The 17,328-nt window shown below is 39.8% G+C and overlaps 1 protein-coding gene across 3 annotated transcripts in view; it reads right to left on the bottom strand.

The window, feature by feature from the left end:
• Positions 1-17,328, bottom strand: part of CP (ceruloplasmin) — an 81,689-nt gene that overhangs the window by 15,836 nt on the left and 48,525 nt on the right. The window contains exons 11-19 of one of the 3 annotated variants that reach the window (XM_053667229.1): positions 15,557-15,769; positions 14,420-14,627; positions 12,477-12,619; positions 11,140-11,268; positions 9,130-9,236; positions 7,274-7,490; positions 6,712-6,851; positions 5,242-5,404; positions 1,521-2,033 (exon numbers count right to left, since the gene is read on the bottom strand). In XM_053667229.1, the coding sequence (XP_053523204.1) occupies positions 2,017-2,033; positions 5,242-5,404; positions 6,712-6,851; positions 7,274-7,490; positions 9,130-9,236; positions 11,140-11,268; positions 12,477-12,619; positions 14,420-14,627; positions 15,557-15,769 (1,337 nt within the window). In that variant the 3' untranslated portion in view covers positions 1,521-2,016. Of the gene's footprint in view, positions 1-1,520; positions 2,034-5,241; positions 5,405-6,711; positions 6,852-7,273; positions 7,491-9,129; positions 9,237-11,139; positions 11,269-12,476; positions 12,620-14,419; positions 14,628-15,556; positions 15,770-17,328 lie in introns of those variants that run through there. The other 2 variants (XM_053667228.1, XR_008392040.1) reach the window with 2 other exon arrangements.

Genomic DNA, 17,328 nt, shown 5'->3' with positions numbered 1-17,328 from the left:
TGGTGTGCTTGAGTGTGATACGTTAACAGAATTACATGCTCATGATTTTGTAATAAAAGATTTTGTAATAAAGGGTATTTGTGCCAGACCCTGTATATTACAAGGCCACTGTAATCAAAACAGTCTGGTACTGGCATAAGAACAGACACAGATCAATGGAACAGAATAGAGAGCCCAGAAATGAACCCATATCCCTATGGTCAATTAATATTTGACAAAGGGTCAGGAGCATAAAATGGAGTAAAAATAGCGCCTTCAACAACTGGTGTAGGGAGATCTGGACAGCTACATGAGAACAATGAAACTCAACCACCAACTTACACCATAAACTAAGATGGATAAAAGAAATATAAAACATATAAAAGTCACAGAGGAAAACACGCACAAAAATTTTAAATATTCCATGCAGCAATATTTTTACTGATATACCTCTGAGGGCAAGAGAAATAAAGAAAAGGATAAACAAATGGGACTATATCAAATTAAAAAGCTTCTGCACAGCTAAAGGAAACATCAGCAAAATGAAAAGGAAACCAACCATGTGGGAAAACATTTGCCAATGACACTTCAGATAAGGATTTGATTTTCAAAACACATAAAGAACCCATATGACTCTACACAAGGAACACAAACAATCCAATTAAAAAACGAGCAAAGGACCTGAACAGATACTTCTCCAAGGAGGACATACAGATGGTCCATAAACATATGAAGGGTAAACACCACTAGCCATCAGAGAGATGCAAATTAAAGCCACAATGAGATACCACTACATATCAGTCAGAATGGCCATTATAAACAAATCAACAAAACAAGTGCTGACGAGGTTGTGGCGAAAAGGAAACCCTAGTACTGTTGGTGGGACTGCAGACTGGTACAGCCATTATGGGAAACAGTTGGCATTTCCTCAAAAAATCTGAAAATGGAACTGCCTTTTGATCCAGTGATCCCAATGCTGGGATTATACATTAAGAATCCTGAAATACCAAAAGAACCTATGCACCTTAGTGTTCATAGCAGCGTTATTTACAATAGCCAAGTGCTGGGAACAGCCTAAGTGCCCATCAGTAAATGAGTGGATCAAACTATGGTACATTTACACAATGGAATACTACACAGCAGAACGAAAAAAGGAGCTCCTACCTTTTGCAAGAGAATGGATGGGTCTGGAGAGCATTATGTTAAGTGCAATAAACTAGGCAGTAAAAGACAAATACCATATGATGTCACCTATAAATGGAACCCAATGAACAAAATAAATGGGCAAAAGAGAACCAGAAACATGGAAAGAAGGAACAAACTGACAGTGACCAGAGGGGAGGTGGGAGGGCAACAATGGGGGAAAGAAGGGGAAGGGTCAAATCAAGAAACATGCATCAAGGACCCGAGGACATGGGCAGTAGGGTGGGGATTGACTGTGGGAGCTGGGGGTGGGAGTGGAGTGGGGGGAAGGAGAGCAATGGAGGAAAGACTGCACCAGGTGTAACTGAATGATAAAATTTAAAAAACACCCTCGTATCTGGAATTTTTAACATTTTATTTTTATTTTAAATTTAACTTATTTATTATATATATATTTTTAATTTACTTCCTGTATCCCCACGTCCACTGGTTCGTTAGGAATGGTGTCAGCAGCACATTTAGGGGGGTTGTTGGGGAATCCAAAGGTTAGAACCATTTCAGCGCATCTCTATAGTGATTCTTTGAGGACCATCCAGGACAACATCTGGTCATAGATTTTTCTTTTAAATAAAGTTTTATAGAGCCCCAATGATGGTGGTACGAATAGTCTATATAAATCAGTTACAATTACCTAGAATATTAGAGTCAGCCATGTGTAATTGTCTATTGATCTTTTCATGTGAAACTGTAACACAGTTTCCCCACATATGCACAAAATACATATTTTCAGTCTTTTTAATCCATATAGCCATTCCAAAGTAACCATTCTATTCAACACTTTCACAGATATTATAATGAATTGGCTTTTTTTCACTTATCACCAATTTATTTCTTTCAGCCAGAGTTGGTCTCTATAGAAAAAGAAATTTTAAGACCATTATTAAAAATAGTATATACCATATGATTTCACAAATTAGTGCATGATGCTTTAAATGTATTCTAATTTTTTAAAATGTACTCTAATTTTGTTTAATTATTCTTGATTCATCTATATTTTTCTGCTTGTACGTTTAAAAACATACCTTTCATTCCAGCACTGCTTTGTTTAAAGAAAAATTACTCCCCCACCCAAGATCCTTATTAATTATAAAGGGAAAAAGAGTAACTTTACAATGGAAAAATCTGGCAGACAAGTCCTTAATCGAATACTTAGAGTTTACCAGTAAGGGAACAAATCAACATCTGTGCCTCTTGACATGTGTACTGAGAAAAACAATATCACTTCTGTGAGTCTTGCCAAAAAATGCATAATCTGAATCTGATCATGAGGAAACATTAGACACACCCAAAATGAAGGACATTCTTTAAAAATGTCAAAGTTGTGAACGACAAAGATGGAGGGAACTGTTCCAGACTAGGGGTGGCCGAGGAGATGTGCCAGCTGGTCACAGCGCACTGGCGGGATTTTCTTTTTCTATGAAGAACATGATTAGAACAGTTGGGGGGGGTGGTTTGAAAAGAGTCTGTAGTATTGGATCATTTTTTATGTCCTGATTTTTATAGGTACAGTGTATTTATGAGACTATCCTTGTTTTTACCCTAAAAAAAACCATGAGCATATATTTACAATAGATATAGAGTATGTGTGAGGATAGAGGGGGAGATAGGAGAGAGAATAAAAAAGCAAATGTGGCTAGGCAAAATATTAACATTTGTGGGTTAGCGTGAAAGGTATAAAATTTTTTTGTACTGCTCTTGCAACTTTTCTATAAATCTGACATTATGTCCAAAAAACTTTTTAAATTCCTTTTTTATTGAATTAATATGTCTTTAGATATTTACCAAGCAGAGTATTGGGTGGATTTGGGTACTTAGAAATACAGAGTATACAGTCCCTGCCTATAAGGAACTTAATGCTAAGCACATGTTTTCCCCTACAGACTGCTCCAAAAGGTTATTTGACTATCATAAGAATGTTAGTCTTTAAAAAAGTACCCTTTTTTATATTTGCCATAAGAGGTCTTTATTGTGCTTCCTCTGGTAGGGGAAATGAAACATTACCTTAAATATGACAGGATATCCACAAATTTTTTCTAATTTTTTGTGGGGAGGGCACAAGGAGGAAATTGTATCTTTCCTGGTACATAACATCAAAAGACTTAACTCTAACCTGCAAAACTCTCATATCTGCATCATGGTAGGAAGAAACTTTTCTAGGATTCAGAATTAATGTAGACGTGCCCAAATGCTTTATTAAACTTTTATTTAGAGATAATTCAGCCTGGTAAATGTGGCTCCTTGTTTTTCTCTGTATAGTTTAAACTGTCCTTTTTTATTCATTACTACTTCTTTTGATCCTGTAAATATCTTTTTTTGTAAATGCCAAATTTCTCTTTAATCTTTTTTTCCAACATGTTTCTCTTTCTGATTTTCTATTTGTTCTACAACTTTCTCTATGGCTTTTAAAACCATCTCCCCCTATCTGAGATGAGCAGTCATCTCTTTCTTTTTCTCCAGGCTCGATATGTGGAACAATCTTATCCTGTGTGTAGGATTAGCCTGTAGCAGCATCCTTTGCATTCTGGCCATTTGCATGCATGAAATTCCTACCTCACTGTTCCCTGGCTCCTGGTTATTTTTCTAACCATCTTTTGTGTGCTAAACGTGTGTGTGAATGTTCTTTTAAAAGCTAACGTTTTCTTTCTCATTTTTGACTTTTCACCCTGCTCATCAGTTTCTGGTAGTAAACCCAGCAGTTCATTTGCCTGTTGAGTCTTGGGCGTTCCGGTGCCCTTAGTGCTCTTTGTGATAAGGGGTTTTAGTGGGAGTAGTTTTTTATGGTGCAAGATGTTCATGTAAGAACCAGGAGAGATTAAAACTTTTCATTGGCACTAATGGTTGATCTTTCAGTGATTTTTAAATTTTTGAAATGTATGTACTTCTATATTTTCTTCCATTTATATGTTCCCTTTATACCTGCGTTAAGAGGAAACACAAGGATTTGTTTACCTAATTTCCCTGTTGGATTTGCCATTGCCAGCTCCAAACAGTTCTGAACACAGAAAACCCAAAGCCTGCAACCACCAAGCAGGAGTTTCACTCTTTCTTACAATACATTGTGTTAGTGTTTATGCACAGAAGGGCATTTGTTTTCCTGTGTTTTTTGTTCTCTGTGTGTGCGCGTGTGTCTGCATGTGTGCACCTACACCGCAGAGAGTGGTGCATGTGTGTGGCCGCAGGGGTGGGAGGAGCGGGGCACATACATTCTATTTTTTTCCTGGACCTTTGCTGTGATCTGAATGTTTGTGTCACCCCTGCCAAAAAAACAAACAAACAAAAAAAAACCTTGTATATTGAAAATCTAATGCCCAGGATGATGGTCTTAGGAGGTGTACCTTTGGGAAGTGGTTAGGTCATGAGGGTGGAGACCTCATGAACAGGATGTGTGCCCTTTTAAAAGAGACTCCAGAGAGCTAGCTGGACCCTTCTGCCACATTAGGACACAAGAAATCTGCAATCTGGAAAAGGGCCCTCACTCACCCATGCTGGCACCCTGACTGACGGCCTCCAGAACTATGAAAATAAATGTCTGTTCTTTTGTATTTTGTTATAGCAGCCCCAATGGACTAAGATAGTCTTTCATACACAATAATCAAGAATATACTCCCTCCCTCCAGAATGAAGAGCGATATTGTTCTGCCTGATTGCATATTTGAAATTATATTGATTTGGGAGAGCGTACCTAGAAAAAAGGTAATACCTAGAAAAAAGTTAATGTCTTCTTTTAAGAAAGAAATTAAATATGTCTGTAAGCCATGGTTAATTTGTTTATAAAAATATGACTGCTCTCATATCCATTTTAAGTATAATTACACTGCATCAAATTGGTGTCAATTTGTCCTAGATTAGAGAGGATTGGTGCTATTTTCAGAACTGTTAGAAAAGCAGTGTCCTATACCATTTAACAGTAAAAAAAAAAAATTTTGTTCAGAGGTAGAAAAGGAAGAAAGAACAGCCAGTTCACAAATGCTTCATATTGGGGGAAGTATTTAGGCAAAGTGGTGTATCTTAATTATATTTGTGCTGTATGACTTTTAGAATCACTAACTTGATATTCACCTTTATTTGGCAGAACGGTGTAAGTGGTTTCCATCCCAGCATGGATGTGGTCAGTTACGTGGCAGTGGAGTAACCAGGTTCCAGATGTTGCTGGAAACATTTCTACGGTTTGGTATGTCCCAGGGAAAACGTCAAAGACATCAGAACTATAAATGCCCCTGTGCTTAATCAGAAAAGTGACAAGAACATTCATATAATGTTTATTCTATGTGAGAATTCATTCAAACAATTTTTTCATTGGCCTGCTGAAGGATATTAGAAAAATAGGTCTGTTAAAAAAAAAAGGACGCCCTGTATATTTTGTGTTTAATACAGTGAGATAGATGTTCCTTGCATTCCTGCTAAAGCCTTGGCACTCTGGGCCAGCAGGTGAGTGTGAAGGAAAGGTGTGATGAAAGTGGCCATCAATCAACACTACCCGTTAACTCTCACACTTCAACTCTGGGTTGTCGTTTTATCAGAGTACTTGTATTACACAAGGGAACTGAGCTGTGGCCCCATTTCAGCCACAATCTCACTGTTTCTGAGCCTACCCGAGATTAGGTTGTTTGTGAAACTTTAGGGCAGGTAGGGACATGAGGATGCAGAAAAGGAGACAATGGAAAAGCCGAAACTCAAAGCAGTTCAGGTAAAGTCTTGACTAAATACAAAGTACTCGGCAGTATTTCCATTATGGATAGAACTGACAGTCTTCTAGGAATAAAACATCTATGTAAACCAAAATACAAATAATAAAATGACCTTTTCTGCAGTGTGCTTTTTGGTAGCTTCTGAATTTTCTACACTAACTAAAAAGTAAGTAATTCCAAAAGTGCAACTGACTCCTGCTGAAATCAGCACTTGGTGAGAAGGAGCAGGGTTGAGATCTAGGTATCAGTCGCTTGACACCACGCTGATGATCTTGTTCACGTCAGGCCGTTTAAGATCCAGAATTCAGAGCAAGCAATGGTTATAGGAAAGTCTTGTCTCTACTCTGATCCATCATTATGGGAACATTCCTACCCTCTCTGCTAATGCTTCTATTCAAAGTCATTGCTCAGGATTATGTGAGCAGAACTCCATGAAAATTCAGCACAAACAGCAAATCCCGGGAAGAGCCCCAGGTGTAACAAAGGCTAGAAAATAGTTATCTCTTGCCCGAACCAGCATGGTTCATTTGGTTGGGCATCCTCCTGCAAAGCGAAAGGTCACTCATGGTTCATTTCCCAGGTCAGGGCACATGCCTGGGTTGCAGGCCTGGTCCCCAGTCAGTGTGTGCGCAAGAGGCAACCAACAGATCAATATCCCCCTGTTTCTCTTTTCCTCTCTCTCTAAACATAAATAAATAAATATCGTTTATAAATTTTAAAAAGGAAAATAGTTACTTGGAAACTTCCAATTTCTCATAAGTCTCTCTGAGGAATTATTTTCTTCATTTGTATTAAACCATTTTCAGATAGAGAAAGAATAATGGCCATGGATGGCTCTTACCTGGTATCGGAAGCTGTGACCATGGAAATGCACCGAATGCAAGTCGACTTCGTTGCCCATTCCCATCAGGTACCAGTTGACTTCATCTCCCACATGCATTGTGAGGCCTTGCAGGTTCCCAAACATTCTTCCATTAATAGCTGAGGACAGCGCACGATTTTTATATTATCTTTCAGTATATTTTAAACCAACTGCTATTTCACAAAAAGTGATTATTAGGCTAATGAGTGGGATCTTTTTTGAGTTAATAGAAGTTGTTTCACAACAGATGAGGGAAATGGATACTCTAAGGTCAATAATGTCACTGCTGTTCTAGTTGCTTAGCACACAAAGCCTTAATCCTAAATCTGAGTTTATTTAAAAGGAAATGAGACTTTGGAACTGGGAGAGAAGTTCATAGATTATTTTGAATATAGTTCCCTTTTTACTCTGAACAGAATTTCTATTTCATAAAGTGAGACAGACAGGGTTCATCGTAAAATGAAGCAAATGAATAGTCTCTGGAGTAGTTTGATTTGAAAGTAGAAAAGGGAAAAAAAGGTTTTAGAATAACGTTTCATACCATGCATTTTATTGCTTTCTATGAATTCGTCATCATCTTTTTTTACTTTCTCAGGGTGATCAGAGTATGTTTGGATGTTGTCATCTAAGTACCAAGATTCATTCTCATCAAATACTAAAAACAGAAGGGAAAATTCCAGTTTCTTTATGGGATTGTATACTTTCAGGTAGTGCTTCCGACAGACAATCAGTGGGCCAATTAATCCACTGTAGAGATCCTGCAAACAAGCAGAAGTTTCAGTCATCCTTGTGATACACGTCAGGATTTCAGAGACCTGGGACCTTACTACCCTTGGCCTCCGGATTTTGGAAGGACTGATTTAGCTGGTAAACTTTGCTGAAGGTGGCGCTGTCAAGTCAATAACTTTCCACCCAAAGCTGTTAAATTGGAACAATGGTGAACAAAGGTTGTGTGGATGCAGAGGCCAAATACTGGCTCAGCTAATGAGCAGCAATTTAGAAGGACCCCAAATGAACAGTGGTGATTTACTTATTCCATAAGCCAAGCGCTATGCCAGTCACTGAAAATCCAGAGATGCACCGTTTAAAGCCCCTGCCCTCCAGGAACTCAGTCTAGTAAGAAAGAGAGAGAAATAAAAGAAATGAACCACTTGCTGTGATGGAGGTACGTGCAGTGCCAATGGACACAGAAGAGGGAGACTTAAATCTAGGAGAAGTTTGCTTTGGCTGTGCATGAGTAGTAGCAGATTAGTTCTTGAAGGACCTTTGAGTCATAGCATGTTCAGGAATTTTAGATTTTTGTTTTGTGGGACATAGGTAGCCATTGAAAAATTGAACATGGAGTGGAAGTGCATTTGCATTTTAGAACAGTCATCCTGGAAGGAAGGCGTGGAGCAGGCAGAGGCTGGAGAGGAAGAGGCCGCTGAAGCAGCTGAGGTAAATTACAAGGACCTGATCTAAGGAGAGGAACAGAAGGCCTGGGCTGAGTTCTGGGTGGGTGGGCCCTGGGTGAACTGAGGGGGAGCATTAGATACTTTCTATCTCCAGGGTTCTAGCTTGAACAGCTGAGTAGACTGGGTGCTTATGGTGCTATTTGTTACAACAGGCGGAGGTGGAGGAAAATCTCAATTTCCATTTTGGAGCTGCTGAGTTTTCAGTGCCTGTGTGACATGCTGGTAGAGATGTTCATTTGGCAGGTGTGTGTGTAAGTGTGGAACTCAGGAGGAAGATTTGAACTAGACCGGGGACCTGTTCTGATGTGTCATTGTTGAGTGTTTCATTGGCTTTGAAATATTTAATCAAATAGTAGCATTAGTTGTGCTATGACTGATTGGCAAGATCAGCATTTTTTAAAGATTTTATTTATCTTTAGAGGTGAAGGGAAGGAGAGAGGGAGAGAAACATCAATGTACGGTTGCCTGTCGTGTGTCCCCTGCTGGGAAGTGGCCTGCAGGGAACCAGCCTGCAACACAGGAATGTGCCCTGACTGGGAATCAAACCACGATCCTGTGGTTCGCAGGCCCGCGCTCAATCCACTGAGCTACACCAGCCAGGGCTAGCACTTTTTTTTATGACCATGTAATAATAGAGCTCTGAAATCAAGTACAACACTTCTTTGTGTTTAATATATTTTGATATGAAAGGGAAATAAAATACTGTGTTAATATTTAAATCTGTATTATCCATTATCAGCAGTGATAAGAGTTGTATCCTTAAAAATAAACCATAACAAGAAAAAAGAAAAGAAAACAAAGAAACCAAAGTAAATTGCAGAGCAGCTTACTTTCCTGGGAATTTACCATAGAATTGGGCCACAGGAAAACTGTAACCTCATCTTCCTTCAATTCTGTGTTTGTTCTGGGACTTTTCACAGAACACAAAGCATTTGAAATTTACCTTAACTTGATCCACAGTTGAATAGTAGGCCCATGGAATGCAAGGGGAATCCTCTTTTCCAGCTCCAGATCTTTCCGGGATTTTCCATGTGTAAGTTCGAGTTTCACCTAAATTAATCAAGTGTTAATGCATTTGGTTATGTTTGATATATACATAATGTTGATAACCAGTGACCCAGAAACTGGAAATATGAAGGAAATTACATTTAAAAAGTAGTAATATTCTAAACTGTTTTCAGAAATTTAGTTTTAAGGCAAATTGTAAGATAGACTTTTCTGTTTTTCTCAGTTGTGAATTAGCTGGACTTAACACACGTGCACTGCCACAGAAACCAGGCGGAGGCAAAATCAGGCCCAACACCTAAACCAGGGCCTAGTCGTTTTTCCTGCCCTGTTTTTTTGGTGTTGGGGGGGTGGCTTTTAAAAGATAACATCAGGGCTCCCGGATCTCACCCAGCCAGACCCTGCCCGCTTGGAATTTCTTCATACCTTCTCTCACCCTTCCCATTCCTTACCTCAGATAACTCAGTTCCAAGGTCATCTAACCCGAGTCCTTAAATTAGAATTAATTGTTATGTTTAGCTCCTTCCTAACCTCATTGTTTAAATTTAGTCCGAGCCCTTCTCTAAGGAACACTGGTCTGAGCCTGACCTCCTGTCTCCCTGTCTGGCTGCCTGATGAATATATCTGCTCTTCTCTGCAAAGACCCATTTATTGCCTTGGATTTTGGCTTCTCTGTGCTTGAAGGGCATCAAACTCCTCGACTTTGTTAGGTAACAGTGGCGATTCCAGTAATACAATTTGGAGAAACTTTGCAACAGATCTTTTCTTAGCTTGATGTATGTTTTTCTAATACACTTTTTTTCTTATCAGCTATCAAGTGATATTCCCCACAGTTCTAGCACCTTCCACATGGTCTTGGTGTCTGTTCACCTGAGCTGCCTTGTGCGATTCCTTCAGCTTCACCATGACCTTCCTTTTCTCCTTTCTTATCGTTATCCTCAGTGATTTCACAGTACCTGGTGAGGAGTCATTAGACCTTGACTTAATGGGCCACTGACCTCCTCTCTAGTTTGTCTCATTCTGTCTGTCATACCATACACTGTTTTGCCACAACTCTGTCACATGCAGGATCATACCCTGCCCCCTGAGACTCCAGTGGCTGCACCCTCCAATCTTGCGAAGGACTTTACCCTCTTCTGTGTGTGCTGGGCTCTTCTCCAGCCTGATCTCTGCCTCTAGTCACCTCAGGGCTTCCAGAACGTCTGCTCACAAGACGTTGGCAATTTACTTTTTCTTACTTGTTACACAGGGCAGGACAAAAGAAGGTTTGCAGCAGTGAGCATGCAAAACAGTTTATTCTTATATTATTATTATTTATTAATTATTATATTATTTTCCATATGACCAACTGTAAACCTACTTTCCCCCTACCCTGTATTTGGGAACTACTAAATTACTGAGAAATGGTCCCTTCCTAGGAGCCAACTTTACACCTAATAGCTGAAAAATACCGTTTTTACTAAAGAAAATGTACTGCAGTATTGAAACCATTTCAGCTTTTACTCTGTCAAACATTTATTAAATGAACAGTATTTATCGAGTTCTTAGTACAACCAGATAATGGATTAGATACTGGAGATTTAAAATTTCACGCAGCAGCCTCTGGCCTTAGGATCCTGTCCTCAGACACAGTCACAGAAACATGCAGCTACCTTCAGGCTGGTCAAATGCTACCTGGGGGGTGTTCGATCTGTGCGGAGAGACCATCTCCGGGGACTCCGCCGTGAGTGTCTGTAGATGTGCAGCAGCGTCAGAGTCGTCCTTACAGTGCTGTGCGTGTTTTTGGTAGGTGCATGTAGTCACACACACATGCAGACACACCTCCCTGAGTCCCCTCTTGACTGTCTCCTTCTTCACTTTCTCATGACACGCTCATTTGGGGGGAATGCCTTTCCGATAGTCATTAGTGGAAGAGCTGTAACATCTATTGCCCCTCCCCGGTGAGTACCTGGTAAAGTTGGAGTGACTGTAGAACTCTCCGTTTTCACCCCATGGGCATGTATTGAGTAGGGTCTTGTGGCCATGTTTTTGAAGACAATATTAACTTTGTCTTTAACATCGGCATGAAGTTGTGGACCTGGCGAGAGAGAAAAGGAAGAGTGGCTTATATCCCTGTTAGACGGGAAGTTCTAACTCAGTAATAAAAGCACAGATCGGGTAACTTTCTTAGCATAAAGCCAGAGTCTGTTTTAACCCCTGTGGCTTCTCATTGTAGTACTGTTGGATTTATACCTAATTCCAGAGGATTCAGGATAAAACCTGTAGCGATGACTGCTTCTGCAGACGGTGCATCCCATCTACGGTCCTATGAAGGTTTGGGCCTGAAAGTCCCCAGACCTCTATAGGCCTAACTGTGTTGAGTCAGCTGTGACCCCTCCCTAGTCAGGAGTGCTGATCTCAGCATTTGGACTTCCAGAATTTCTTGAGGGTGACTTAATAAATGCAGGCAGTCCAGCATTTGAAAGGGTGGGTGGGGCTACCCCTCCCATTTCTCCTCCACAGCCAATCTTAGCTTGTCTCCTGTCCGAGAGAATTTCTGTTTAGCCAGCAACTCTGCATTCCCCCTTGACTGTCTTTCTCTGGGGGCTGAGGATAACCAGGCCCAGTGAACTCCATTAGTGCGGAAACAGCATGGTTCGGAGTGATGTCCCCTGCACTTGATGGTTTTCAAGGAAATTCCCAAGAACCAATATTGGTCAAGTTCCTAGACACCTGTCTTAAAAGGATTCCCAAAATACTGAAGGCAAGTTTTTCCCCTGCCTTGTGTACAAAAACCCTTTTTTTTCCTCTTATTTACATATATATATATATATATGTACATTTTTTCTTGGAGTTCATCATTTACATCTTAATTTAAAAGTACATAGCTATGTTTTTTAGGGGGGGTGAATAGGAGAATAATGAAGAATTCAGTTAAGAATTTCATTAGAATGTAATTTCTAGGAATTTCACCAAAATGACAAGTATCAGTTTGATAAACATCAAATATATGCAACTTCATTACTGTGTGGGATAATACATTGTTTCTGACACAAATAAAATTTTATTATGCCACAGTCATAGGCTTCTCATTCTTATTGAATCATTTTTATTTTTACTTTTGAAGATCTAATTGATTTTATTAAGTAATTCATTAATTGGGCAGCAACTCAAAGACCTCTACCATTGTTATTTAAATGACTTTGTTATACGACCTGAGAACATTAAACCCCTAGACAAGGACTGCCACTGGCCATGGCAGTGCGTCACTAACCCACACCTGATGGACTGGAGCTGTCTGAGTACCTAGGATTCCCAGGTGTTCTTCGTCAGCTTTTCTCTCCATTGGAACTCGGAATGTGCTGTCCGTGTATTGCCGATACAAAGCTTTCTTGTACTTTGAGCCTATGTAAAATTCTTGCTTATCTAAGAATGTATTATTCGAAACACTTAAAAAAACACACACAAACACAGACACTGAGATTAGTGCTTGTCTTAATGAAAGTGGAGTTTTAAATTTTAAATAAACATTCAGTTTTTATTTAAGTAATTATGCTAGTTTTTAATACCACCCCCCGCCCCCAAGCAAGACATTAAAAATAGACTCGCGAGGTGGACAGCTCACCTAGCCTGAGGTGGAGCCATCTGAGTCCTGGCCCTGACTCTGCCACCAAAGCGACCTCCAGCTAGTCATTACCTATCAGAGCCTCAGTTTCTTCTCCCCTAAGATGAGGCATCAGAGGAGGTCCCCTCTAAGATTTATTTATAGCTATAAAATGTTATGGGTCCAGATTTCACCAATGAAGTGTTCTCTGAATACTATAATGCTTCTGGTCTGTAGGAACTGAAATGGCCATGTTTTTCTCAACATTTCCTTTACCTAAAGTTTTTATTGGCTCCTACTGGCTCTTGTAGCCTTTTGACTGTTTCACCCCAATTGCTGAAATAACCTTTTACTTATTTACTCTACAAATCATACTCATCACTGCAGTCAAACTGTCCAGCTAACCATGGCTTAGCTACAGGTTACCAGCCATGTTGTGCACCCCAGGTCTGAACGCATGCCCATCCGCATTTTTCAAATCATGTCCACAAAGGGCTGGTGCTTGATGTCAGGGAAATGACAGAGGGAAAGTACTTGGAACACTACCAAAGGCTAACCTCAGTTATATATAACCTCCCTTCAGTTATAAGGGATGCTGCTCTAAACGAATGCTTCTGAAGTTCCAACCAGTGCCCTGAAGTTCCATCTGTTCATATTGAACTTATTTTTTTATTCCCATAATATACTTGTTATTGGTGGTTTTGAACCATATTTTCTTGGAAGTTTTTGGAGGGCACGGACCATATCTGCTACTCCGACCTCAAGAATTTAAAGTGTTCCTTTATAAATAAAAGGTTTAAGAATGTGAAATACAAGTATAAAGGACACATAGACAAAAACAGGGGGGTGGAAACAGGAGGGAGGTGGGGAGGGCTGGGGGGGGTAGGCTGGAATGGGAGTAAAAGGCAGAAAACTGTGCTTGAGCAACAATTAAAATTTTAAAAAAAGAATGTGAAATAACTGATTACTAGACTGATAACAAAAATCTTTGGAGAAAAGATAAACAGCAAGTAGTTGGTAAGGAAAATAATATTTTAGCTCTGAACTGAGGCATTCATCTGGGTACAAGTTTGAAAATCAATGACAATATAAGGGCACAAGAACACAAGAAGACAGCCCAGTAAAAAAGGAAAGAAACATGAAATCACGAGACCATATTTCACCATGTATAATCCATACTGTTTTGCCCAAATTTTTGAGGAGAAATGAAAGATGCACATTATACATGGGGATCTTTAATACTTGAAATACCTTGTATCTGTTCTTGTATTTTGTAATTATTCATTACTTAAAATTTCTGATATCATGATATGTTCAAAAACGAATGCTAAAATTCCTTTATAATGCAAAAAACAAGTATCTAAATATAAATAAATAAATAATTGAATGAAAAAATTAAAACAAAGATTTTTTCCCCTGAAACTTTGGGTCAAAAATATGGGTGTGTATTATACACGGCAAAATACAGGAGAATGCAAATTTTCCCATAAGAAAATTGAGAAAAGTTTAAATTAATGAGAAGGATTTCTAAGAAGCATTTTGTTGTTATTGTTGAACACAACTGTTGTTTCACTGCAATTTAACATAACCCTTTCTTCTCTGAAAGAGAAACTAAAACATTGGGAACCAGAGTCTAGAGAATTACTTTAGTCCTTGCAGACGATGCAGCTCCTTTTCCCATTCCCTGCTTGGGGAGTAATCCCATTCCACCTCCACAGCAGCAATGTAGTAGGTCCTCTCTCCCAGGTATAAGTTTGGATTCTCAGGCAGCTGCCTGCACGGGTTCACGGTGTACTTTTGCTTCATGCCACCCGTGTAGTGATCCGTTGTGAGGCACTCAACATTAAAAGTCCCTTGAAAGGTAAATAAAAGCAGGTCACTCCTTTGTTCAGCACTTTCTTGGCTCCTCCCCTCACTCAGAATCAACGCCTAAGTCCTTATTGTAACTTGACTTAATGAGCTGACTTCTCATCCCTCTGATCAGATTGCAGCCACAGGTCAAGGGTGTGCCTGCCTCAGGGTCTTTGAATTTGCTGTTTTCTCTGCCTGGAACAAGTCTTTCCAAAATATCCCCATGGCTCTTCAGCACTCTTTTCATTTAAACCTCCTTACAGAATCTTTACCCAGCTCCTCCCTTCAGTCATCGGACCCTTTTCCTGCTGTTTTTCTTCATAGTACTTAATCAGCTGCAGGAGAGCAGATACTTCACCTCTTGTTTACTGTTGTATATACACTTGTCTAATGAATGAAGGAAAAGGTGACACCCGACTTGTCTTATATTTTATTGGCAAATAATGAACCAAATGAAAGTCTGAAGCAACTTAGCATTCGTTCACTTTTTTTTGTTTGTTTGTTTGTCTTAGTAGGGGACTCTGAATTTTTGTGGCTATAGTTCTAGTATAAGATATTCAACTGCAAACAATTGACAAGTGAACACTACATCTAGGCTACAGAGAAATAGTGAGAAGTTTAAGACACAGAGCCTTCCAGTCTGATTTGCCAGCAATCTTTAAAAGGACACTAATATAAGAGGAGAATGTCTTAAGGATTCTGCTTTGTGGAAGTGGGAGAAATCTACCCTTTTCTCACTCCCTTCTGTCCCACTGACAAACAGGAAAGGGTCCTCTCTGGCATGGAGCTGGTAGTGGCCCAGGCTTGCTCTTCCAAGGGAAGGCAGGGTAGTTGGGAGGCTTGGGGAATGGAAGAGCTTATCATCCAACAGGATTTTAAACTAAAACCTCAGCAATTGATTCAACAGAGACTTGTCTTTAAAGAAACGCACCTTCAGTGTCAGGATGCATGGTGAGTGTGAGACTTGTTTGAGGGAAGAGGTTTGCCGTGTCCCTCCTTTCTTCTCTTGACAGATATGTGTTTCCCGAAAAGTAGATCCCGTGTATATCAGCCTCGTTTCCAGCACTGAATAAGTACCATGTGACTGAATCTCCTTTGCACATGTTGAGACCAGGCTGATTCCCGTACATAAATCCATTCATGGCTGTAGAAGGGGAAAAAATAACATTTTGAAAGTGGTTTACCTATGTCCTATTTTCCAAAGCCAACTTTGTTTATTTAATTATTTAAAAATATATTCTATTGATTATGCCATTACAGTTGTCTCATTTCCCCCACTTCATTCCCCTCCACCCTGCACACCCTCTCCCACCCACAGTCCCCTCCTTTAGTTCATGTCCATGTGTCATAAGTTCTTTAGCCTTTTACATTTCCCACACTACTCTTGCCCTCCCCCTTTCTATTTTCTACCTACCATCTATGCTACTTATTCTCTGTACCTTTTCTCTCTCTTTCTTCCTCCCACTCCCCTGTTGCTAACCCTCCATGTGATCTCCATTTCTGTGGTTCTGTTCCTGTTCTAGTTGTTTGCTGAGTTTGTTTTTGGTTTGTTTTAGCTGTGTTTGTTAATAATCGTGAGTTTGCTGTCATTTTACTGTACATGTTTTTTATCTTCTTTTTCTTAGATAAGTTCCTTTAACATTTCATATAATAAGGGCTTGGTGATGATGAACTCCTTTATCTTGACCTTATCTGGGAAGCACCTTATCTGCCCTTCCATTTTAAATGAAAGCTTTGCTAGATAGAACAATCTTGGATGTAGGTCCTTGCCTTATCACTTGAAATACTTCTTTCCAGCCCCTTCTTGCCTGTAAGGTCTCTTTTGAGAAATCAGCTGACAGTCTGATGGAAACTCCTTTGTAGGTAACTGTCTTCTTATCTCTTGCTGATTCTAGGATTCTCTCTTGGGCAATGAGAGAATTTTAATCTTGGGCAATGCAATTATGAAGTACCTTGGTGTGTTCCTCCTTGGGTCCAACTTCTTTGGGACTCTCTGAGCTTCCTGGACTTCCTGGAAGTCTCTTTCCTTTGACAGATTGGGGAAGTTCTCCTTTAGTATTTGTTCAAATAAGTTTTCTACTTGTTGCTCTTCCTCTTCCCCTTCTGGCACCCCTATAATTTGGATGTTGGAACATTTAAAGATGTCCTGGAGGTTCCTAAGCCTGTCCTCATTTTTCTGAATTCTTGTTTCTTCATTCTGTTCTGGTTGAATGTTTCTTTCTTCCTCCTGGTCTACTCCATTGATTTGAGTCCCAGTTTCTTTCCCTTCATTGCTGGTTTCCTGTACATTTTCTGTTATTTCACTTAGCATAGTCTTCATTTTATTCATCTAATTTGTAACCAAATTCAACCAATTCTGTGAGCATCCTGATCACCAGTGTTTTTGAATTGTGCATCTGATAGGGTGGCTATCTCTTTGTTGCTTAGTTGTATTTATTCTGAAGGTTTGATTTGTTCTTCCATTTGGGCCTTTTTTTTTTGGTCTTGTCATGTCTGTTACGTAGTGAGGAGCAGAGCCTTAGGTGTTCGGCAGGGAAACCCAGTCTCTGGGTTGTAACACTGTATGTGGGGGCGGAGTCCGAGAGGGAACAACAGAGCTTGCTCTGCTCTCTGTCAGATTTCAGTCCCTTCTGCTGCTTCCCCCAAGCAAACTGGGCCCTTCTGGTGCTGATTCCCATGTGGGTGGGCTTGTGTACAAATAGA

Source organism: Artibeus jamaicensis, unplaced genomic scaffold (genome assembly GCF_021234435.1).
Source record: "Artibeus jamaicensis isolate MK-2021 breed Jamaican fruit bat unplaced genomic scaffold, CSHL_Jam_final contig_466, whole genome shotgun sequence".
Classification (NCBI taxonomy): domain Eukaryota; kingdom Metazoa; phylum Chordata; class Mammalia; order Chiroptera; family Phyllostomidae; genus Artibeus; species Artibeus jamaicensis.
This window is presented reverse-complemented; position numbering and strand designations above follow the sequence as displayed.